General features: G+C 37.4%; 1 protein-coding gene across 1 annotated transcript in view; it reads right to left on the bottom strand.

Annotated features, from left to right (window-relative positions):
* Nucleotides 1-23046, bottom strand: part of rph3ab (rabphilin 3A homolog (mouse), b) — a 32129-nt gene extending 9083 nt beyond the window's left edge. The window contains exons 1-14 of the mRNA XM_084108196.1: nucleotides 22857-23046; nucleotides 19344-19506; nucleotides 18643-18772; nucleotides 17831-17914; nucleotides 17598-17748; nucleotides 12649-12834; nucleotides 11898-12083; nucleotides 10901-10980; nucleotides 10493-10567; nucleotides 7223-7332; nucleotides 6373-6499; nucleotides 6184-6240; nucleotides 2224-2378; nucleotides 1969-2050 (exon numbers count right to left, since the gene is read on the bottom strand). Of these exons, the coding sequence (XP_083964322.1) occupies nucleotides 1969-2050; nucleotides 2224-2378; nucleotides 6184-6240; nucleotides 6373-6499; nucleotides 7223-7332; nucleotides 10493-10567; nucleotides 10901-10980; nucleotides 11898-12083; nucleotides 12649-12834; nucleotides 17598-17748; nucleotides 17831-17914; nucleotides 18643-18772; nucleotides 19344-19489 (1569 nt within the window). The 5' untranslated portion in view covers nucleotides 19490-19506; nucleotides 22857-23046. The remainder of the gene's footprint in view (nucleotides 1-1968; nucleotides 2051-2223; nucleotides 2379-6183; nucleotides 6241-6372; nucleotides 6500-7222; nucleotides 7333-10492; nucleotides 10568-10900; nucleotides 10981-11897; nucleotides 12084-12648; nucleotides 12835-17597; nucleotides 17749-17830; nucleotides 17915-18642; nucleotides 18773-19343; nucleotides 19507-22856) is intronic.
* Nucleotides 23047-24606: the final 1560 nt, after the last annotated feature.

Genomic DNA, 24606 nt, shown 5'->3' with positions numbered 1-24606 from the left:
AAGCCAAATTCTTGGCATGTTTCCCACAAGTGTTTACCACCGGTCAAACAAAGAAGTTTTCCCAAAGTGCTTAAATCAGCACAGCATTGAGAGTAGCTTTTGAAAGGGAACAAAACAATATGTAATTAACATTTTGCACACATAGCCTTTCATTGAATGATAGAAAAGCATTAAAATAGCCAAAATTAGAAGAAAAATAAATAAATAATAAATTATTGACATAAAATATTTACTTTAAGTATGGCTGCGTTACAGGAGATCTGTGTTCTTTGTATGTTGGGGTGGGTTTTCACTAGGTTAGTTCAGTTTCTAGTGTTTTCAGTTGGTTACTCATTGTTTTTACATTAATTTTGCTGAGTAAGTTTTGCCAATCAGGTTTGTTATGTATATTTAAGCCTTGTGATTATTTTTGTTCTTTCTCAGTTCTCATTGTGAAATTACAGTTGTTCTTCTCCTGTTTTTGAGTATTTTGAGTCTTGTTTAATAAACATATTGACACACTGCTGCAAACAGATCCTTTCCCTCACGTTTGTACAACCGTTTGTGACACCCTGAGATTTTATGTTAATATTTCAATAATTAATTTAATACTGATCCTGCCTTTATTTAATGAACGAGCAATGTTCCAATGTTAAACATGAACATATAATTACTAGTGCTGTCAGTAGATTAAAATATTTAATCAATCGGTTGATCGCACTTGATCACATATTTTTAAAGTGCTAAAATTTGACAGTGTATATACATTTTTATGTTTTTCCTGTCAGATTGCATTTAGTTCATTCTGAAGGAAAGAAAACAAAATAATATAATTAGCATTTTCCAAACAAAGCCTTCCACATAAAGATAGAAAAAGCATTAAAATAGCCCAAATAACATTTCCCTAAGTCAGGGATTCCCAATTTTAAAGAACGTCTTTAACATAAAATATTTAATTTAAGCATCCCTGATTTTAAGTTAATATTTCAATAATTTAACAACAAATTTTCATGTTCACAGTTCTCTGATGTCGGTTAATGTCACATGACGGTAAATACAATTTTTAATTTTTTCTTTGTAAGTGTTTTATTTTTATTGTTTTTATTTTGAAATTGTTGAATTTATTGAACATATGGAATTTTAACAAAAGAACGCACAGTATATCAGACAACGCAATCCAGAGATTTAATCAAATCCACAAATGCATTTGAATACCCAAATAAGCCACAGATGAATTATCACAATTAGAAAATCTTGGCATATGTCATAATCTCAGATGTATTAAGCAAGGTACAGTGAACAGGCTCCTGCTCCTGAACTTAAATAGTTAGTTCACACCCAGAAATGAAAATTCTGTCAGTATTCGCTACGTCAGAACGTAGGTTCACTATTGGCCGACGCTGGTCATGTGTGTGATGCTGGCCAATAGTAAGCCTACGTTCTGACGTTGCGCTGTTAGACTACGTGAACTCACGTCAGAAGCCCACACAGAAGAAAATGAATAGTTGAATAAAGTCGTTATTTTACGACTGGGGGGGGGGGGGGGGGGGGGTTGCACACAAAAAGTATTCTCGTCACTTGATAAACTTATGGTTGAGCCACTGTAGTCACTTGGACTATTTTAAACATTGTCTTTACTAACTTTCTGGGCCGGCAACTTTCAATAACATAGAAGCCTATGGAGGAGTGAGACAGCTCTCAGATTTTATCAAACATATAATTTGTGTTCCGAAGATGAACGAAAGTCTTACGGGGTTGGGACAACATGAGGGTGAGTAATTACTGACAGAATTTAAATTTTTGGGTGAACTTACCCTTTAAATAATTAGTAGTTGGGTATGAATAACCTGGTGAAACTTTTGTATTTGTGTCTGCATTTCTCTGGATCACTGTACTCTGATCCAGAGTATAGACACCTAGAAATAAACAACTATTTGATTCATTAATAAAGAACTATGTGCATAAATGCATTACAAGTGGACAACATACCTCATTAAACTCTGGGTTGAGTGTCTTCTTCTTGATCTGCGTCTTGTTCTTCGCTTTCTTCCCCATATCAGGTTTTAGACATCTATTCATATAAATATGCACATAATTCAAAATTTATTGGTTTAATTTTTAGAACAGATTTAATATGAATGATATATTTTAATGTTGTGTAATGCCTTAACTTATACAAGTGTTTCCTAAGCATATAATAAATACTGTATCATGTATACAAACATTGAGCAGAGAAAGACTTACATTTTGACAAAGGGATCAGAGTAGCCATTTGCATCCATTGCTGCTAAGTGAACACAGCGTACAACACCTACAATGAGACGACTCAGCTGGGTGTTGTACATTAGGGAAATCAGGATACGTCCTCTCTCTTCCAGCTCAGTGCCATCCTTCCCAGTCTACACAGGTACAAAAATAGAAGCGTGGATGATAATGATAGCACAGGAGTGTTCATTGTAAATGTAGTTATTGTAGAAACACCTCATGCTACAAATAGCATGGATGTTAATTCATTCTGCTACTGCTGGTATTTGCAGTTGACATACAAATACACAGGATGCACTAAATAATGGAATCAGTAAATGAAAATCAGTGTAAAAAGACTAGGGTTGGGCTTCTGTGTCATCTGGTCAAATCTGCAAACCTCTGTTAATGATACCCTTGAGAAAAAGAACTGCACTTAAAGGACAACTCCGGTGAAAAATGAACCTAGGGGTAATTAGCACATGGTTACCGAGTCGATCTTTCCCTGGGATGCGTTTTCATGATAATCGAATGTAAAGAGTTTTATCTCTAAAAACAGTTTGGCTTATAACGCTAGTATATGGGGCACAGAGTAAGTAAAAGTAAATCGCTAGTTAATACCACTAACAAGGCTCAAAATAGCCTCACACTAACACGGTAGGATAATGAGGGTCCCTACATGCAAACCGAAGCATTGAGAACTTTGTAAGTGTACATACAGTTTAATAAGAAGATAGTTTATAAAGACAGTACATTACGCGTTTACAGACAGGATCCATCTTGGAAAACGAATCGAGTCACGAACGCCGTGCTAAGTGAGCTGGTCGATAGGAATTACATTTGTGAAATCTAACTCGTTCGTGACTCGATTAGTTGAGACTGTTTTCCAAGATGGATCCTGTCTGTAAACGCGTAATGTACTGTCTTTATAAACTATCTTCTTATTAAACTGTCTGTACACTAACAAAGTTCTCAATGCTTCGGTTTGCATGTAGGGACCTTCATTATGCTACCATGTTAGTGTGAGGCTATTTTGAGCCTTGTTAGTGGTATTAACTAGTGATTTACTTTTACTTACTCTGTGCCCCATATACTAGTGTTATGAGCTAATCTGTTTTTAAAGATAAAACTCTTTACATTCGATTTTCATGAAAACGCATCCCAAGGAACGATCGACTCAGTAACCATGTGTTAATTACCCCTAGGTTCATTTTTCACTGGAGTTGTCCTTTAATTGTAGTGAATGTGTACTTGTGTAAATTTCAAAAGCATGTTTTTAAAAAGCTTTACTTGCAGATGATATAATATTAATGAATTAAAAGGCCACTTCTAAGAGTATATTTTCCAACCTCAAATTAAAAGTTTTCCAGTAAAGTTCATTTTAATTTTTTTGAAAGCATATGTAACGTACTTGATTATAATTTTAACTCTAGAATGCTATACGATATTACATTTAAAGTTAATATATTTTAAATATACTAAACAACAAATTAATAATTACAAATATATGACATACACGTTTCAATAGAAATGACATTAAGGTGTATTTTAGTTTACCATACATGCTTGTCAGTATAATCAGCAGTAACTTTAACCATATTTCAAAGATAATACTACTAATTATGTAATTACATATAAAGATGTACTGAAGTCCTACTTAATTGGGTCAAAAAAGCACTCTAAATTTCAGTGAATTGCATTTAATATAATTTTAAACTATAATATATTTTGATTTAATTGTAACTAACGTGCAATTGAGTGTCCAAAAACATTACATTCAGTTTGCACTCAAGTATATTGTTTTAAAGTATATTATTTGTGTGATAAGTTCCTCTTTTAAAAGTATGCTAAAGTGTAGCCTGTATAATAATAGTATAACTGCAAGCTGAATGTGACCTTAACCCTCAGGGTTAACCTTAACCTTAACCCTCATTAAGGGTAGACCTTAACCCTCATTTGGCTGTAGCTCTTGTTATCGTCCCGGTCAGAAAATAAATAAAAATAAAAATAAATTTTGATGTGAAGTGTACACGTTTTTGCATTATTACTACTACAGTCAAAACTGAATACAGAGAAATTCAGTTACAGGTAACATTACAATTCAATAAAAAAATTACAAAAATAAACAGTAATGCTTTATCACAGCTTATTATTATTTATATTATTATTATTTTGAATAATTATATCATTATATATATATATATATATATATATATATATACACTCACCTAAAGGATTATTAGGAACACCATACTAATACTGTGTTTGACCCCCTTTCGCCTTCAGAACTGCCTTAATTCTACGTGGCATTGATTCAACAAGGTGCTGAAAGCATTCTTTAGAAATGTTGGCTCATATTGATAGGATAGCATCTTGCAGTTGATGGAGATTTGTGGGATGCACATCCAGGGCACGAAGCTCCCGTTCCACCACATCCCAAAGATGCTCTATTGGGTTGAGATCTGGTGACTGTGGGGGCCATTTTAGTACAGTGAACTCATTGTCATGTTCAAGAAACCAATTTGAAATGATTCGAGCTATGTGACATGGTGCATTATCCTGCTGGAAGTAGCCATCAGAGGATGGGTACATGGTGGTCATAAAGGGATGGACATGGTCAGAAACAATGCTCAGGTAGGCCGTGGCATTTAAACAATGCCCAGTTGGCACTAAGGGGCCTAAAGTGTGCCAAGAAAACATCCCCCACACCATTACACCACCACCACCAGCCTGCACAGTGGTAACAAGGCATGATGGATCCATGTTCTCATTCTGTTTACGTCAAATTCTGACTCTACCATCTGAATGTCTCAACAGAAATCGAGACTCATCAGACCAGGCAACATTTTTCCAGTCTTCAACTGTCCAATTTTGGTGAGCTCGTGCAAATTGTAGCCTCTTTTTCCTATTTGTAGTGGAGATGAGTGGTACCCGGTGGGGTCTTCTGCTGTTGTAGCCCATCCGCCTCAAGGTTGTGCGTGTTGTGGCTTCACAAATTCTTTGCTGCATACCTCGGTTGTAACGAGTGGTTATTTCAGTCAAAGTTGCTCTTCTATCAGCTTGAATCAGTCGGCCCATTCTCCTCTGACCTCTAGCATCAACAAGGCATTTTCGCCCACAGGACTGCCGCATACTGGATGTTTTTCCCTTTTCACACCATTCTTTGTAAACCCTAGAAATGGTTGTGCGTGAAAATCCCAGTAACTGAGCAGATTGTGAAATATTCAGACCGGCCCGTCTGGCACCAACAACCATGCCACACTCAAAATTGCTTAAATCACCTTTCTTTCCCATTCTGACATTCAGTTTGGAGTTCAGGAGATTGTCTTGACCAGGACCACACCCCTAAATGCATTGAAGCAACTGCCATGTGATTGGTTGATTAGATAATTGCATTAATGAGAAATTGAACAGGTGTTCCTAATAATCCTTTAGGTGAGTGTATATATATATATATATATATATATATATATATATATATATATATAAATGTATATATAATTATTATTATTATATATAATATAATTATATTATATATAATTATAATTATTAATTATGTTATGTTTTTCACTATTGATGTTTTAGAGTTTCACCCCTCCATTGCTGAGCACTTTTCTTTCTGCATTGTGGCCGATTTGTAGAGAATTTATGTGTTTTTGTCCATTTCCCATTCATTTCCTATGGTCGGTCATTTTTGACCGAAGAGCACAAAAGGGACTATTTTTTTTACGACCACTCAGCCTGCTCGAATCATTCCCTCACTTTTTTTTGTGTGTTCACATTCCTAATGCCATAAATGTCACCAAGTTTCGTACCATTCCGATTAAGCTGTGATTTTAAAAAATTCAAAACAGAAAATTTTCCGGTCAGAAGTGACCGAAGAGTCACTTAATGTAAATACATTGTTAGGTGTTTTCAATAATTTAATATACCTCTATAAATATGAGTATAAATATTTACCTCATCCTCATAGAGGGCGATTCCTCGTGCACCACCTGCAGTTGATGTTCTTTTTGTCTATGCAAAGAGAGGCAAAAAAAAAATTCATTACGTATTTAAAAGTAATATATATTCAGCTAATTCATCAATGGTTGTCAATAATAAGCATGTCTGTTACAGGTATATGAGTATGAAGTATGAAGCACTCACTTGGACAACCCTCTCTAGACACACATTAAAGTTTTTCTTCTGATTGAACTTGAGTTTTTTCAGTGCAACTCTGGTTTCTCCGATAAACTCATTGTGGCCGAACTTGTCTTCATCACAGACAGATATTCTGCATAGACATAAGTAAAATCCCTTAAATAGTTAAACATGTATCCATGATTACTGAATGTCCAATACATAAAAATAAAAATAAAACATCACTTTCAAAACACAAGAACAAAATACTTTTATAGTCTATGATTAGCTAATTAACTGGCAGTGTTGTTATGGTTAACTAAAACTATTAAAAATAGTTTTTAGCCATTTAAATAAAGTTGCAATAAAATAAAATATAAATATAAGATGAAAAACTTAAACAACAAATTTGTAATGTTGCAGTGGCAACTGGTGAAGAACTAAAATTACTAAACCGAAAATTGAAATCAAAATAAATTAAAGCTAGATTGAAATATAAAAAAAATACAAAAACAAAAAACAAATAATAAATAAAAGCGAATTAAAAATATCTATAACTGGTATACATATTTAGTAATGATATTTGATGTTGTCTTAGAGTAAAAAAAAGAAAAAACTGTTACATCATCAAATTAATTTACTGTAAGTGATGTGCATTGCATTTAAGTTTCACATTTTATCACTTCTTGCTTTCCCTGGGAATCAAACCCATGACCTTGGTGTTGTTAGCGCTATGCTCTACTATTTGAGCTAAATCTTTCCACATCTTCCACGCAATTAGAAAATATGTCAATTTATTTTGAATGTGGCCAACATGGCAGAACTATGGCAACTGTAAAAGAGCACTGTGTGTGACTGTAACAAAGTAGACTTAAACCTGAGGGTCTTGCGCTGCATATCGTCATCTGTCAGCCCGTGGTACACCAGCGTCTCATTCCAGTTTGGGTTGCGAGTGTTGCGTAGGGTCTTGGTACGTAATTTAGTTGACTGCATTGACAACAAAGATGCTCTGTTTAACCATCATTGCTTGACCAGTACTAAGTATAACTTGCATAATTGAGGCCTTTCTCATGAAGCTAGTGGTTCTGAGTTGACAAAACCAAACGGGATCAGTGATCTCAAAACACCACTGTACATGCAATAAAGTTACCCTGTAGAGTGTACACATGAATGTAGTGTTAACAGCGAACAGTCAATCATGTGAAACATGAAGAGTCCTTTCTTTGCTGGAGATGTAGAGATTTATGCTAGTACCAATGGAAGTGAGGTTATTTAGTTTATAATTAGCATAACGTGCAGTACATCGAGTTTAAGAGAAAACATAAGCTCAGTCATTTGAAATGCTTAAAAAACTCTTTGTAGATTAATTCTATAGCCATGGCCAAAAGTATTGGCAGTGACAAAAATGTTTTGCAATGTTTGCAGCTTCAGTATTTGTAGATTATTATTTGGTATACTTGAAAACAATAATAAGCATTTCATAAGTTTTAATGGCTTTTTTGTTAAAAACATTCAATATTTGCAAAGAGTCAATAGAGTGTTGACCCTTCTTCTACATAACCTCTTCAATTTGCTCTTGCATGCTGGATATCAGCTTCTGGGCCAAATCCTGACTGATGCCGATCCATTCTTTCCTTAGTGCTCAGAGTTGATCACAATTTGTGGACTTCTGCTCGTCCACATGCCTTTTGAGGATTGACCACAGGTTCTCTATGAGATCATGATTGGGGGAATTGCCTGGCCACAGATCCAAGATTTCAATGTAATGATCTCTAAGTCACTTCATTATCACACTTTCCTTGCTCCATCATGTTGGAAAATGCAGGGATCATCACCAAATTGCTCCTGGATCAATGGGAGAAGTTGCACTCGTAGGACGTTTTGATACAATTCTTTATTCCTTTCAGAGTTTTTGGGAAGAATTGTGAGAGCCCACTCCCTTAAAAAGCAACCCCACACATGGATGGTCTCAGGATGCTTCACTGTTGGCATGACACGTAGCATTCACCTTTACTTCTCTGGACAATTGATTTTGAAGATGTACCAAACAGTTAGAAGGTAGCTTCATCAGAGAAAAGAACTTTGCAGCAGTCTTCTGTTGTCCAATCCTTGCACTCCCTGCAGGATTTCAGTCCATCCTTGATGTTTTTCCTGGAGAAAAGTAGCTTCTTTGCTGCCCTTCTTGAAACCTGGCCATTGTCCAAAAGTCTTAGCCTTACTGTGCATGCAGAAGCACTCGAAACCATCTGCTGCCAATACTGAACAAGCTCTGCACTGGTAGTGACAATACTGAAGCTGAATTCTAATGAAGGGACAGTCCTGATCCTTGCTGGACACTCTGGGACATCCTGAAGCCTTCTTCACTGCAATTGAAATTCTCTCATTGAAGTTCTTAATGATCCTGTAAATTGTTCTTTTACAGGTGCAATATTCTTTGCAGCAATTTCCTTGCATGTGAGGCCATTTTGATGCAAAGCGATGATGGCTGACTGTCTTTCTTAAGAGGTAACCATTGCTAACAGAACAACATAACTGGAAGCACTTCATTCATTCCTTTTATAGCAATCAGTCTGCTCTTATAATTCAATCAGAATTATCGAGTGATTTCACTAGCACTTGTTCACACTTTCCTATATGCTGATGATATGATTAGTAAAATTATGTTAGCTGGTCATTTTGTGGCAGGGCCAAAAAACAGTGAAATTTGGGTTGTGTTGGCCAATGAAGATTTTTGCAATTTTTTCAAATCAATCTCATCACTCTGCACAATAATCTAGAAACAATGTGAATCAGCACCACAACAACTGAAGCCGCAAACTTTGCAAAGCAAAATTTATATCACTGCCAATAATTTTTAGAGACAATAACAGCTATAAAGCCTATTTAGGTTACACTTTATTTCAATAGTCCATTTATGACATTATTGTCACAGAACAGAAGATTGCAAACACAGGCAAAATATGAACAGAGTTTATTGTATGACACAAAGGAATTTAGCAGGTGAGTCTCTGGATTTCAGATCATGATGGTGATACTGGTATATAAATGATAAGTCTTATCTTTTGCAGGTAGTGAAGAGAATTGGCTGGAGGACTGAAGACTGGCAGACAATGACACACAGAGGACAAATGATGGGACAGTTTGATGCACAGGTAGGTATTCAGATAGAAGTTCAGTGATGAACTATGAGACCAGATGCTGATGTGTGTGAAGCAGGCTTATATGGAGTGGAGCTGATGAGGGTGAATGATGGCAGGTGTGGATGATGTGAAGTGTGTGCAGGTGTGAGCCAGAAGGGGTTATGGGAAATGTAGTGTGAAGTGACTGGTCTGGTGACTGAGATTGTGACAATTATACGAACTATAGGAATTTTGCAACCACATGTCAACTAACTCATTAATTTGCAACTACATGTCAACTAACTCATTAATTTGCAACTACACGTCAAATAACTCTCATTAGACTATTAGTAGACTGTTAGATTAGGGTTAGGGTTAGTAGAAGTTAACATGTATAGTACTTTTATAGTTACTTATAGTCAGTAGAATGTCTGTTGAGCATCAAAATAAATCTTTAGCAGATATATTACGCAGACAGTCTACTAATACTCTAAAGACTGGTAGTTGATATGTGGTTGCAATTGCAAAGATAGGCCTACTTATAGTTAATAGAATGTCGAAAGTGGACTTTGAATAATGTGTTACCCTTATTTGTATTATTCTTTATATTTATATTAATTTAAATATTAAGTTTAATATTATTGTTCAAATATAATTGCTCATGGTTAATGCATTATAGGTTTGTAGACTAGCATGTTGTTCTCAACATTTAACTTGAAAATGAACACAATAATAGACCAGCAATAATAATAAAAAAATTACCAAAAAACGACTGGTCCAACTACAATCAAACTTAACCAGGTAGCTTCTTAAACCTGCTTGGTGAGACTGGCCTCTATAGTATTAGAATGTTTTAAATATAATTTGAATAATGAACACCAGACAAATTCTGTAACTTTAGTAATACAAGTACTCTTCTATTACTTTAATAAACAATACAGACATTGTTCAAAATGATTAATATTTGAGAATACCAATTGCAAAGGTAAAGGGCTACAAGCAGCACATTAAAAAGCCCACCATCTCACCTTACTTGCACCTGGCAGTAGATGAAGCTTAATATATGGATCTGCCAGTCCATTTGAATCCATTGGCTTTAAACCCTACAAAAAATATTAAAACAAATAAAAAATCAAGCACAGTGCAATATTACTGATACAACATTTCAAATTCTGATCAAGATTGTCATTCTTGTCTAAGAAGTTTAGACTCGTAAATACATAAGAAGCAAACAGTGAAAAGCCCCAGTACAAGACTATATATCAGCACAATACTGCTCAGGCAATCAGATTCAAGGTCCGGAATTACTGCTGCATGATGATAACATAATCACAATAATATTACAACATAATTAACCCACATGAATTTTATAGTTCTTTTTGTTTGTGTGCAATAATTTGACTTTTAATATTAATATGTGAAAATACTGAAGATACCTTTGCTTTAATAATGTTGCAATGGAGGCTGCTGTTCCCTTGGTCATATAGTAAAGTGAACTCCAGAGCTCCCAGAGTTGCTGAAACAAACAAAATATATTGCATTAGACATAAGCATTTCATTAGGTTTGAATGCATGAGGAAAATCTCACAGGTCAACATTTAAGTGTATGCCATAAATAATTGTGTTGCCTTTTTCCTGTTGCATTTCATTTGATTGAAATGTGCGCGCTGTGGGGACCCTCCATAGACGTAATGGTTTTTATACTGTACAAACTGTATATTCTATCCCCTTACACTAACCCTACCCCTAAACCTACCCATCACACAAAACTTTCTGCACTTTTACATTTTCCAAAAATCTCATTCTGAATGATTTATAAGCTTGTTTCCTTATGGAGACATGGTGGCACGAGTCCCTGTGAGCCTGTGTGTATTCAGGTTATGGAGACATGGTGACACGAGTCCCTGTGAGTGTGTGTGTAATCAGGTTGAAGTCCCCACCGGGACAGAAAAACATGAACACACACACACACACACACACGCACATAATATTTAAATTTTAATGCAACAGCGACATCTAATGGTGTAAAGACAAGCTGTTTTGGCAAATCCAACAGATCCAACAGAAGTCTTGTTAAAAATCATTTCAAGCACATAAAAGTGCAGCAACATTTTCTCAATTGACTTCCACTGAATTTTATACCAACGACACAACTTAAAATTAAAGTTAGACATAGATCGACACATTCTGATTATTAGTTACTTAATTATTTTTGGTGCTACACACACTTAGTGATTAATGTGAGGATATAATAAATCCAACAGGTGATTATTATTAACTTCCTATAACAAAATCCCACAAAGGCCTCTTTCCACCAAAAATGAGAAAATGGACAGCAACAGTCTCACAATGATTTGATGTATCATAATTTTAAAATATGTTTCTTCCAGACAGAGACCAGGAAGAACAAGAAGTCAGTGAAAATCTGCTTACTTGCTTCATCTGAGTCATAGCTGTTGGCCTCTTCCTCGTCGTCCACTGAGGGAGCCGCCTGATGCTGGCCGGGTCGAGGGATGACAGCAGACTTTTGCTCCTCCCTCTCTGCAGGATGAGCTCTTTCCTGAACATTAGATGCATTGCTAATGGTTTGGTAGGCTCCTCTCTCTGCTTCCTGAGCAACTGGTAGGGATAAAATTCTCTTTAGATTATTTCAAGCATATTAATAAATACTCCTTGAGTAGGTGTTTAAAGACTATTTCTTGTTTAACATGTTGCTACCCTTGTGAAAAAGACGTGTGTTTAAATGTATTGAATGTGCATTGTATTGTACTTCAAATCCCAAAAGTATATTTTTTTGTAATGAAAATGTAATGAAATAAAAGGCCATTTATAATTAACTTAAAGAGAGAACACTTTCATGACTGTTTCTTAACACACTTAAATATGTCCTTGATTATGATTGTTTGAGCCGCATTCGAAGGCGTTGTAAATTTCTCTACAAACATACACCTGTGACCGACTGCATTACATCAGTATTACTGTGCCATTGCAACTGTGTGTTGCTTGGCAACCATTCCGCATCAGAAGAACTACATTGCTTGGCGGAAGAATGATATTTTTTATAGCATTACATTTTTGTGTCTGTGTATTTATTTTATGAAACCTTGTCAGGTAAGCACAGTGAAGCCATGATTTGAGTGAATTTAGAACAGCTAAGGGGGTTAAAGTCAATGTTTGTTCTTACCTGGCTGGAATGTGCTGGATGAGTTTGGTCTGGCAGCATGGACATTCACAGTCTTTTTCATCATCACTGGAGTAGTTTGGGGGCTTGCAGCCTCTCCATCTGCTTCTGAGTAACTCTGACTTTTAAGATAAGCAGGTTTTGGAGCCACGGGTGGTTTTTGGGTGATTGGTGGATCCGTTGTTGGTTCTGGAGCATATACAACAAATATACACATTCAGCAGTATACATCTGAGAAGCACTGATGTAGCTGCATTTATATCACACAGTAACATTTCAAAGTCAAGTCACATTTCAGTGCTCTACATTGCGACCATTTCAGTCACATTTGAGACTGAAAATGACTGTGTGCGACTGTGAAAAAATTTTTTAGGTGCACCGATGGAAGTGACCTGATTGAACCTCATGAATATGAGTACAATACAATTGGCTGTTTTTTTTCATGACTTCAGTCAACAGATCAAGCGTGGAAAAAGTTCAGAGATCAGTTCAGGTTTTTTTGTAATTATGTTTGTGAAACAGGTTAACATGAGCTGCTGTTGTCGGTAAATTAACTGAAAATATTACATTACATGTCACATGAGCAAAACTATTGCTATTTTCCCAAATATCAGAACAATTGTTTTATAGAACAACATTTATACAACAAACACAAGTTAAGTGATTTACATTTTAGACATTTCAATCTTTTTTGCTTTATTTCGCCAATGAAAATACACTATAGCCTATGGACAAAAGTACTGGGACACAACTTTTTCTTGAAATTCTTGAATTCAGGTGTTTCAATCAGACCCATTGCCACAGATGTATAAAATCAAGCACCTGGCCTTGCAGTCTGCATCTACAAACATTTGTGAAAAAAAGGTTTGTTCTGAAGTGCTCAGTGGATTCAAGTGTGGTACTGTGACAGGATGCCACCTTAGCAATAAGTCAGTTTATGAAATTTCATCCCTGCTAGATATTCATCGGTCAACTGTAAGTGGTATTTTTGGAAAGTGAAGGCATTTAGGAACAGCAGCAACTCAGCCAAGAAGTGAAAGACCAAAAGTTAGTGAGCAGGGTCAACGAGTGCTGCAGCACATGGTGTGTAAAAGATGCCAACTCTCTGCTGATTCCATATCTGAGCCACTGGCATTATTATCAGCACAAAAACTGTGCGGCGGGAGCTTTATGGAATGGGTTTCCATGGCCAAGCAACTGTATGCAAGCCTCATGTCCCCAATTACAATGCCAAGCTTGGATGGAGTGGTGTAAAGGATGCCACCACTGGTCTCTGAAGCACTCTGATGGGTGAGTCTGAGTTTGGAGGATGCCAGGAGAATGTTACCTACCTGACTGCATTGTGCCAACTGTAATGTTTGGTGGTGGAGGGACAATGGTGCAGCACTGTTTTTCAGGGGTTGGATTAGGTCCCTTACTTCCAGTGAAAGGAAAGCGTCGGCATACCAAGACATTTTGGACAACACTATGCTTCCAAATTTGTTGGAACAGTTTGGGAAAGGCATTTTTCTATTCCAGCATGACTGTGCCCCAGTGCACAAGGCAAGGTCCATAAAGACATGGTTGGATTAGTTAGGTGTGGAGGAAATTGACTGGCTCGCACAGACCCCTGGAAGGGACTGGAATGGAGATTGCCAGGCTTTCTCATCCAACATCAGTTCCTGACCTCACAAATGCTCTACTGGATGAATGGGCAAAAATTCCCACAGAAACGCTCCCAAATCTTGTGGAAAGCCTTCCAAGAAGAGTGGAAGCTATAGCTGTAAAGGGGGGACCAACTCCATATTAATGTCTACTGTATGTATTTAGAATGCAATGTCATTACTGTCCCTTTTCAAGGTCAAGGTACTGTTTATTGTCTCCCATAGGAGAAATTTGAAACAACTGCTGCATGTCACAGTGTCTGGTTTGTGTTTTCTCTGGGTGTCCACTAGAGGTCCTCTTCCCCACGGTGTCATTCACATTAGGAACTGCATTCCCCACAATCCTTGTCTGCACTCATCACTGTTCATTGCACCCAGCTGTTCCCCATCATGATTGTTAGTTTCTGTGTGTATAAATCCCTGTCTGTTTCTGTGATTGTTCTGGAGTCCTTGTATTATGTCACCCGCTTCCCAGAGTTTGTATTGCTTTGTTTATTTGTTTGTTCTTGTTTTGGACTGCTTACATGGATATCGACCTTTTGCCTGTTTCTGGATTATGATTTACGGATTACCCAAATAAAGCTGCTTTTGGATCTAACCCCTGTTTCCCGTGTGTGGATCGTGACAGAAGGACTCCAGCATAGTATAGATCCAGCAGTATGGGGTTTCGTATCCTTCCCCCCAAGACGGAGAATGAGAGGAGGGGACGGGTCCAAAACTTAATGGACCTACGCCAGCAGGGCCAGCCGGTGGGATGTCTGGCCCAAATGTTTTGGACCCTCTCTAGAGGGTTGGGGTACAACGACACGGCATTAAAGGAATTCTTCAATGTCTGTCTGGATAACCCATTGCCTGGGTGGGAGATAAAGGGGCTGGAGATCCTGGATTTTTGGGGATTTACCAGCTACTTTCAGCATCGGAGCCAGTGGGACACACCAATCGTACCTGTGTCTCATGACGGAATGGCTGACCCTGCACCGGTGTCTCGGGACAAAATGGTCGCCATGCCAGTTCCAGAGGTGTTAACGCCTCCTGAGACGACGGATTCGATACCACAATCCGACCATCGTAAGAGGAGGAGGAGGAAGACTTCCCGTCTCCCTAACGTCCCGGAAATCGTCCCTGTGCAGCCCGCCGTCGTCCCGGAGATCGTCCTCGTGCAAGCCGCTGTCATCCCGGAGGTCGTCCCCGTGCAGCACACTGTCATCTCGGAGGTCGTCCTCGTGCAGCACGCTGTCATCCCAGAGATCGTCCCGGAGATACCCACCATCAGTCCTGCCACGGCAAAGAAGGCTGTCTTCCTCTTTTATGCAGTGGCGGTACTGCATGCGTGGAGGAGACACAGCACGTCTGCCGATCCAGAGACTGTTCACGTCACGTCTGCCGATCCAGAGACTGTTCACGTCACGTCTGCCAATCCAGAGACTGTTCACGTCACGTCTGCCGATCCAGAGACTGTTCACGTCACGTCTGCCATGCCTGTGTCTCCGGACAAGATGGCCGAGCCTGTGTCTCCGGACAAGATGGCCACCGACGAGCTTGTGTCTGTTCCTGAGCAGGTGCCTGTTCCTGAGCACGTGCCTGTTCCTGAGCCGGTGTCTGTGCCTGTTCCTGAGCCGGTGCCTGTTCCTGAGCGGGTGCCTGTTCCTGTTCTGTGGCCGCCCGAGGGGTCGTGTCCGCCCTGGCCGCCCGATGGACTGTCTGCTCCGCCCTGGCCGCCTGAGGGAAAGTCTCCGCCCTGGCAGCCTGAGGGAAAGTCTCCGCCCTGGCCGCCCAATGGACTGTCTGCTCCGGCCTGGCCGCCCGAAGGGTCGTCTCCGCCCTGGCCGCCCGGTGGACTGTCTGCTCTGTCCTGGCCGCCTGAGGGAGGATCTCCGCCCTGGCTGCCCGATGGATCATCTGCTTCGCCCTGGCCGCCCGATGGGTCGTCTGCTTCGCCCTGGCCGCCGGCTAAGCCGTCACCCCCTATTCATGTTCCCCTTCATGGACCTGGCCCCCCATCCCTCCCCCTGATCCTCCACCATTCCACCTCCCTCCTGGACTCCTGGTCTGGTAGCCGCTCCGTAGAGGGGGGGTTATGTCACAGTGTCTGGTTTGTGTTTTCTCTGGGTGTGTTTTCACTAGAGGTCCTCTTCCCCACGGTGTCAATCACATTAGGAACTGCATTCCCCACAATCCTTGTCTGCACTCATCACTGTTCATTGCACCCAGCTGTTCCCCATCATGATTGTTAGTTTCTGTGTGTATAAATCCCTGTCTGTTTCTGTGATTGTTCTGGAGTCCTTGTATTATGTCACCCGCTTCCCAGAGTTTGTATTGCTTTGTTTATTTGTTTGTTCTTGTTTTGGACTGCTTACATGGATATCGACCTTTTGCCTGTTTCTGGATTATGATTTACGGATTACCCAAATAAAGCTGCTTTTGGATCTAACCCCTGTTTCCCGTGTGTGGATTGTGACACTGCAACATCAACCCAAAAATATACATCATTCAAACATTAATATCCATTCCACATAAAACACTCTTCCCTAAAATAAAATAAAATAAAAAATAAAATAAAAAAAAAGCATGCAACTCCTATCTTTATATTACCTCTAATCTGCCAACAATACATGCACTTGTATCACTGGAGTTGTTTATTAATCACGTTTATTAATCATAAGGGGACCCTATCTCCTACCAGAGTTCATCAACACATGTGAAGGGTCCAATAAAATCTTATTGGCCTGCTGTATCATAGACATCTCAAAAATATCTTGTAATAACATGTTGAGTGTCTGTATTCCCAAAATGTTTTGGTGTAATGGTCAGGTGTCCCAATACTTTTGTCCATACAGTGTAGTTCTAAACAAAGTCTCTGTTGCGCATCTCCGAGCAACAGCTGTGTTTTATTACTGAATGAATCAGCATTTTTGAATGAACTGAGCGAGTCAATGATTAAGTGACCCACTCATAAACACAGTCACTTGCTTCACTCCTGAAATAATCAGTTGTTTTAATGAATCAACTGAATCAATGACTCACTCATTGAGACAGTGACTTGCCGCCTGGCGATTTTAGTTTCATATTTAAAAGTATTTATTCATATTTCATATTTAAAAATTTCATTTTTCACATCATTTCATATTTCTATATCCAAAATATTGAAATTAAAATATTAACCTTATAACATTAGTTATGCAATTGTAACAGGAGTGTAAATTTATTCATATCACCTCTCAGCTGCATTAAAAGTCTGTGTAAATAAATCTAAAGGCCACTGCAAAGATGGATTTTGTTGATACAGAAATCTCAGCTTGTCCACCTCACCTGTGACCGGTGCTTGAGATTTCTTAGTAACTGGAGGTGTTGCGGGGGTCTGCCGAGGACTGGGATCTTTAGGTCTGGAAACGGGCATAGGTGAGGGTAAGAACTGCTTAGGGAGACCTTTGAAGAACCAGGCTCCAGATCGTTTCCATACCTTTAATGGAAAAATATGCAAGCAACATTTACAGACAGTTGTACTTTAGATTACTTCCTTATGATATTGTTATTTCCCTCACCTCTCTTTGTTCACCGCAGATCTTGCAGAGCCATACAGACCGTGGCCGAGTGTTAGTCTGCACTCCACACTTGGTGCACATGTTCTGATGGGAATAACAGGACATAGTTTTATAAAAACAGACTAGAAGTAACATGCATTTCATTAAAACAGTTAACAACTGTTTAGAACTAGAAGAATAAAACTTCTGCAGTTCTAACTATTCAAAATGTTATTTAATGTTTTAGAATCCTCCTGTATTGCATTAAAGTTGGCATGAAAAAGAAATTTCGAAAGACTAATTCTTCCCTATTGTGACAAAGTCCGAGTGAAACGGCTTCTCGAATAAGAAAGAATGAACGGCGGGACTTGATTTTGTACATCAAAAATGTGAATTGACTGGATAGTTGGATGGTTGTAGTTTGCTATTGGTCGATCTCATGTGAGTGACAGGTTGTCCCGCACTTGCGTTAGTAAACACGTCATCAGAGAAGAGAAGAGAAGAGAAGAGAAGAGAAGAGAAGAGAAGAGAAGAGAAGAGAAGAGAAGAGAAGAGAAGAGAAGAGAAGAGAAGAGAAGAGAAGAAATTGCAAATGGGAGGGGAAGTTATTTTAATTAAAGAGGGATGGATAATTTAAAATAAATACTGCAATATTCTATTTAAAAAAAAAAATTAATTAATGGTGACTTTAACAAAAATGTGTTGCTATACTTGCTGTAAGTTATTTAGGATTTTGCATGTATAAAAACAGTATATATACAATCCCATTAGAATTTAAATGATTTAAATATGAGGTTTCATTTAAATAATAATTATTTTGATTAGTTTCTCACCTTTTTACAGTCCTCACAGACCACTGATCTATCACCTCCTGCACCCAGCTGTTCGCCACATAAAAGACAGCGTGACACTCCATCCCCACAAACTGCTTTTTTCATGGTGTCCAGACGATTCACCAGACGTCTATCATAAATAACAGTATTTACATGTCAACTGCATACATATGTATTGGTCAGTATGTTAACATATAAATATAACATACTGTATCTGTACTGTAACATGCTGTATCTATCATTTTGAGTATGTACAATAATCAAACCTTTATTTAAAGCTATATATATGCCACACTTATTGGTACTGCCTCCCTTTGTCTTCTCTATACTTAATAAGTAATACTTCATATAATGTAGTACTTCCTATAGACAACATTGAAAGTCCTCCAAATTTAATCTCTTCAAGTGTATAAAAATTAAAGTTTAGATGTTTTGTGAATGAAAGACCAACAGAATAAACTGCAAAGACATTTTCACAGCCTGTTTTGATGCCAATATTAGTGGAGGGTGCAGCATGTAATCTCACATCATATATTAAATCTATCACACTTTAGATTTTTCTCAGGCTGTCCACACATGATAAACACTAAACTGTTCACATTGAAAATATTCAACCGAAAGCCATGTTGAACCTTAATGTATAATTCACAAGGTGGCAGTGACAACAATGTTTTGCTGTTCATCATTGAACTCTTTCTTACCCAATCCTCTCTTGCTCCATTGCCTCCATCTTTTCTGCCCGGACAATTACGCTGTTGATGATCTCCTTCTCTTCATCAGTCAGCTCAGCGCCAAGAGGCCCAGACTTCACGTGGACACCCTTTGTGCCCATCACAGCATCTGTCATTGTGAAATCACTGGAAACTGTGACACAAAGACAGTGATGAAGATAATGAAATAATCAAAAAGTACTGTAAAAAAATAAATGGGCAACTCAGCAGTTTTAATTGGGAATTGTTTGCAATTTAAATGAGTGCAAAAATCCATCTTGTCTCCACTTTACCCAAGCACACCTTAATAAACCTATAATAATGATTTATATTTTAGAGCTGTTGGGATGTTTTTTGTTTTTATTTTTTTGTGGAAAATTGCATACAGTACATACGTCATTCACCATGCCTGTCACATTTATTTTCATAGTAACATCACGAGAAACCCTAATTCAGTTTAGGGCTCTCAAATATGACACATTATAGGCTACTCAATCAATTTATAATAAATATTTAAATAAGGCACATGGATGTGTGTGTGTGTGTGTGTGTGTGTGTGTGTGTGTGTGTGTGTGTGTGTGTGTGTGTGTGTGTCTGTGTAAGCATGTGTAAGCATGGTCATTTATTTGCATTTATTTATTTATTTAACCAGGAAGGTCCTGTTGAGATACTGTATCTTTTCAACCAGGGAGTCCTGGCCAAAACCACAAGCAAAAAACAAAAAATCACAAAGAGGTACATAAAACCACAGAATAAACAAACACACCAAAATCTAATTACCAATGCAAAACACACACAGCTAATTAAAATATTGAAATTGTTCTTTAAAAACAGATTTTAAAATATTTTTAAACATTTTATTTACAGAAGAATTATATTTACTTTATATTTATGTAATCTTAACTCAAACTCTAATACTGTATGCAGACTCAAATTTCATCTGTGTGATGACATTGCAGGGTTTTTGAATGAACACATTTTGTCAAGTGAAGAGAATCACAGCAGATATCGCCTGCGCAGTGAGTAGGGAGCAGTGAACACTGCGCAGGTGAATCGGAATGCAGCTCAGGTCTTGAAGTCTCTGCTGATGAGTTGAATCAGATGTGCTAGATGTGGGAGAATTACAAAATGTGCAGAGGTGCGGAGCCTCACTGACAATTTTAAGAAGAGCTAGAGGCTTGAAACTTGGTGGGATGATGGTGCTACTGGATACTCAGGTGCAAAGACTCATCCCACACGACCAATAGAGGGCACTACAACAAAGGCAAATGCGTTTTGGGCTGTAACTCAAATGTGTACCAAAATAATTCACTAATTTCTGAGATTAGATAGATAGATAGATAGATAGATAGATAGATAGATAGATAGATAGATAGATAGATAGATAGATAGATAGATAGATAGATAGATAGATAGATAGATAGATCTAAACTAGTGCAGAAATATTCTCATTATCAAAAAAAAAGAATAATGTTGAACTGTAGGCTAATTCAGCTTGTTCATGAATTTGAACTTGTTTGTGCTTTTAACAATCAATGTGTCCCTTTTCAAATGCTAAAAGCTGAAAGGTGGCCAGTAAAACATTAAAATAATAGTTGACAGTAGATTTACATTTTAACCTAAAAAAATAAAATAAAAAGTTTAAGATTAAAAATGTTTTTGTAATGGATGGTAAAAATGCCATATAGTTTTTACATGTAGCCTACCTAATAAGCCCAGTCCAGACTTTTCATATTTTCAATGTAAAAAAAATAAATAATAATTTCTTTTGACAAACATAAGGATTTATAAGAAAGTGTAATAAGGATAAATTTATTTTTTTATTTATTACCCAGTTTATCAGAGGGCTATTCAGATATGAATAAGAAAACATGGAAAATGTGCGGCTTAATAAGGTCATCTGCACTAATGTAGATTAGTAAATCTAGACTTAGATATCATTGAAACTCTACAAACACAGTTTTTGTTCTTAAAAAATAATTATTTTCAAACTGAGAACAGTTATAACAGCAACACTATATTTCACCTCTCACAAAATTTTTTAACCTATTCACATTAGCATGCTCTCCCTATATTTGGAAAATTTCAAGAGCATAGTCCACTTTCCTGCAAATATATTGTACATTGTATATTGTAGCCTACATGTTGGTTTAATATCTAATTTAGCTCATTTTATTTTATTATGATTATTATTATATGGACTTATATGGACAGCATACAGCATAGCAGGACACCATTATGCATTCCAGCAAAAAGCAAAAAATGTTACAACTTTACTCGGTCTACCCTCTACGCAATGAATCAATCTAAAAAGCCAACAATGTAACTTTACTTGGTCTACCCTGAATGCAATGAATCAATGAATCAATCCATGTCTAAACATAGCCTACATATTTAATACCCTTTCCTCATGTCTTTCCACATCACTGCTCTATGCCACATTAATGCATCTTATAAATCATTTACCATGCTATTTCCTGATAATTTTCCTGGAAATGTACAACATAAAGTTTATTTTGAGAATAGGTAAGTACATTACTAAAGATAACTTGCATGTATAATTAATAGCAGTCAAATTATCTCATCAAACTACAGCAGTATATTTTTGTATAGTCATTTGACTGCAATAATCCACGCCTTCTGTGCACATTGAGTGTTACTGTAAGGAAAATACTTAAATTATCATTCTCAAACATAAAATAGAAGCAGAGGAAATTATTTTAAAACTCCACCTGCAAACAAGCAGAATGATTAAATATATTTATGCGATAAGTCTAGGTCATATCAGCAGAAATCATACAGAAAACACTTATTTGGAGACGCCTGAAAGCAAGTGCCTGGTCATATAGCCTACTCCCATTGAGGGGGAGGAGGGGGGAACGATGGTATAGTAGTATTAATTTAATTCTCTAAAATGCACGATGGAAAATTGACTGCTGCCTTGCTGCGCAATAGGAGTCGAAGCGCTCGCGGATCATGTCTTTATTACCATTAGAGCTGCTTCGAGTGAAAGCACCTGCATCTCACAACGTAAAACAGAAGCAAACCCGCATCGAGATGACACACCTTACGCTTATCTTATAGAATACAAAATGCATGTAGGTTCTTACAGTCATACAGGATACGCATCCATCGATCTAATTTCTTACATAAATTCACATTTTTACAGCAAACCATTGTTCAGCCATCATGTCGATATAATTGTATATAGCCTATGGTTACGGATGACTGTGGGCAGAACACATTCGTACAGACTTTACCGGCGGTAATATAGCTCAATTGCCATCTCATCCATGTAAAATCAAAAGATATCATTGCATTTTTGTCATGCAGGATTTTTCTGTATTTTAAATAAATCGCCAAAAAGTCATCAGGATTTAGGCGAGACCCAAATGCACATAATGTGCATGTTTGTCGATTAGAAAATGCTGTCATTGTTTTAACATGTCTGAAATAGAGCTAAGTGAGAAAAATATAATTTCGAAAATTTCTTGATATCCTTACCTGATAATAACCGCCCACTCTTGAAGGAAGGCGACTGCAAACAATGCGGACTATAGTGCGGTCAGTAGTGAGAGGAATCAGCGGCTGCGCATAGAGAAGAGAGCGGGTCTAAACCAGAGGCATTAAAAACGCTTGTGCACATCGAAATCCACATACTCTTTTCCTGATTTTCTTTTCAGCAGACGCTTCTGAGCTTTGCATGGAGCTCTCTTTACTTATTTTAACGCCCGTGATACCTTGCGGTGGAAACCCCAGTACTGACAAATGTGTTGAGAAGAGAAAGATCTGTCCCAGCTAACAAAAATAGGCTATGCCATAGGCTGTAGAACGTTTGCCTAACGTTCTCATTAAGTTATAAAAACATTATTTCTGAATGTTCTCTGGAAAGTTTTAAAACACGTTTTAAAAAGTTTTTTTTTATTTTTATCATGGTTATGCGAACGTTAAAGTTCACCTAAAAATGAAAATTCTGTCATAATTTACTCACCCTCAAGTTGTTCCAACCCTGAATGAATTTCTTTCTTCTACTGAACATTAACAAATATATTTTGAAGAATGTTTGTAACTAAACCGTTGTGGGGCACCATTGACTTCCATAGCATGGAAAAAAAATAAACTAGGCTACTGTGGAAGTTTGGTTACCGACCGACATTCTTCAAAATATCTTCTTTCGTGTTCAACAGAAGAAGGAAACCCGCATAGGTTTAGAACAACTTGAGGGTGAGTAAATTATGACAGAATTTTTGGGGGTTTTTTTTTGTTTTTTTTGTCAATTTTGCAAACATTATGGAGTGTTTCTTTTGAATGTTCTCTGAACATTTTTTTAAAAAGTAGTAGGCTAACATTTAAAAAAATGTTAGATGAACATCCAATTAAAATGTTTTAGAAAAAAATAATTTTCATTCCATGAACAATGTATTATGTGTTAACGTTTTGAGGTCATTATTAAAGACCAGATAACTTTGAACAAATGTTACTGGAAGAATGTTTGTTCATAACTTTAAGACAACCTTGCCAGAACATTAGGGAGCTTCTGGAGAACTTCCCCTGTTAGCTGGGATTTGTCTTCAGAATAGTTTCTCTCAGCTAACCCTCCTTAATGTCTACAATAAAAATAATGCACAAAAATTCTGTAAGTCTGCTGAGTTATCTTGCACAATGATGGGGAGAATCTTCAGCCAGATCTTTTGAGTATAGCTTGAAGGCCTGTGGGAAAAGCTGTTCTTGAGTATTTTATCCTTGCACAGATGCTTCTGAGAGCTCCGTGCAAAACAAGGAATGGATGTTGTCCTTTACAATGCTTTTTTTTTCATTGTGATGGGGAAACCTGATGACGTGGAACCATTTTCTGGCTTTCTGCACTGGAGAAGATTAACATCATACAAGATAGTGGCATTTTTAGTTTAAGTGTGCTATGAAATGAAAAGCAGTTTTTAAGCATTCTGTTCAATTCATGCTTTAGCCGACATGCTTACAGCAGTGAAAGAGTGTGTATGCATGATCCAACGCAGAGGAAAGAAAGATCAGAAATTAGATCTCTTTAACACCTCAAAAGTTTGTCCTCGACGGAAATTAGCATAAATATCAAATGTAGATGTTTGCTTACGTCTCCTCTTCTCAGAGTTTCCTCCTGAAAAAAATACTCTACCCTCTCACATTTGTCTCCTCTAAGGTTTTAGAAGAGAACTCAACATTTTTCTAACTCTGATGCTCCCATGTTTTGTTTTGTTTTTCACTTAAAGAATTTTCA

Source organism: Abramis brama (assembly GCF_963993115.1).
Source record: "Abramis brama genome assembly, chromosome: 3".
Classification (NCBI taxonomy): Eukaryota; Metazoa; Chordata; class Actinopteri; order Cypriniformes; family Leuciscidae; genus Abramis; species Abramis brama.
The sequence above is the reverse complement of the archived record's forward strand: the minus strand, read 5'-3'. Positions and strand labels throughout refer to the sequence as shown.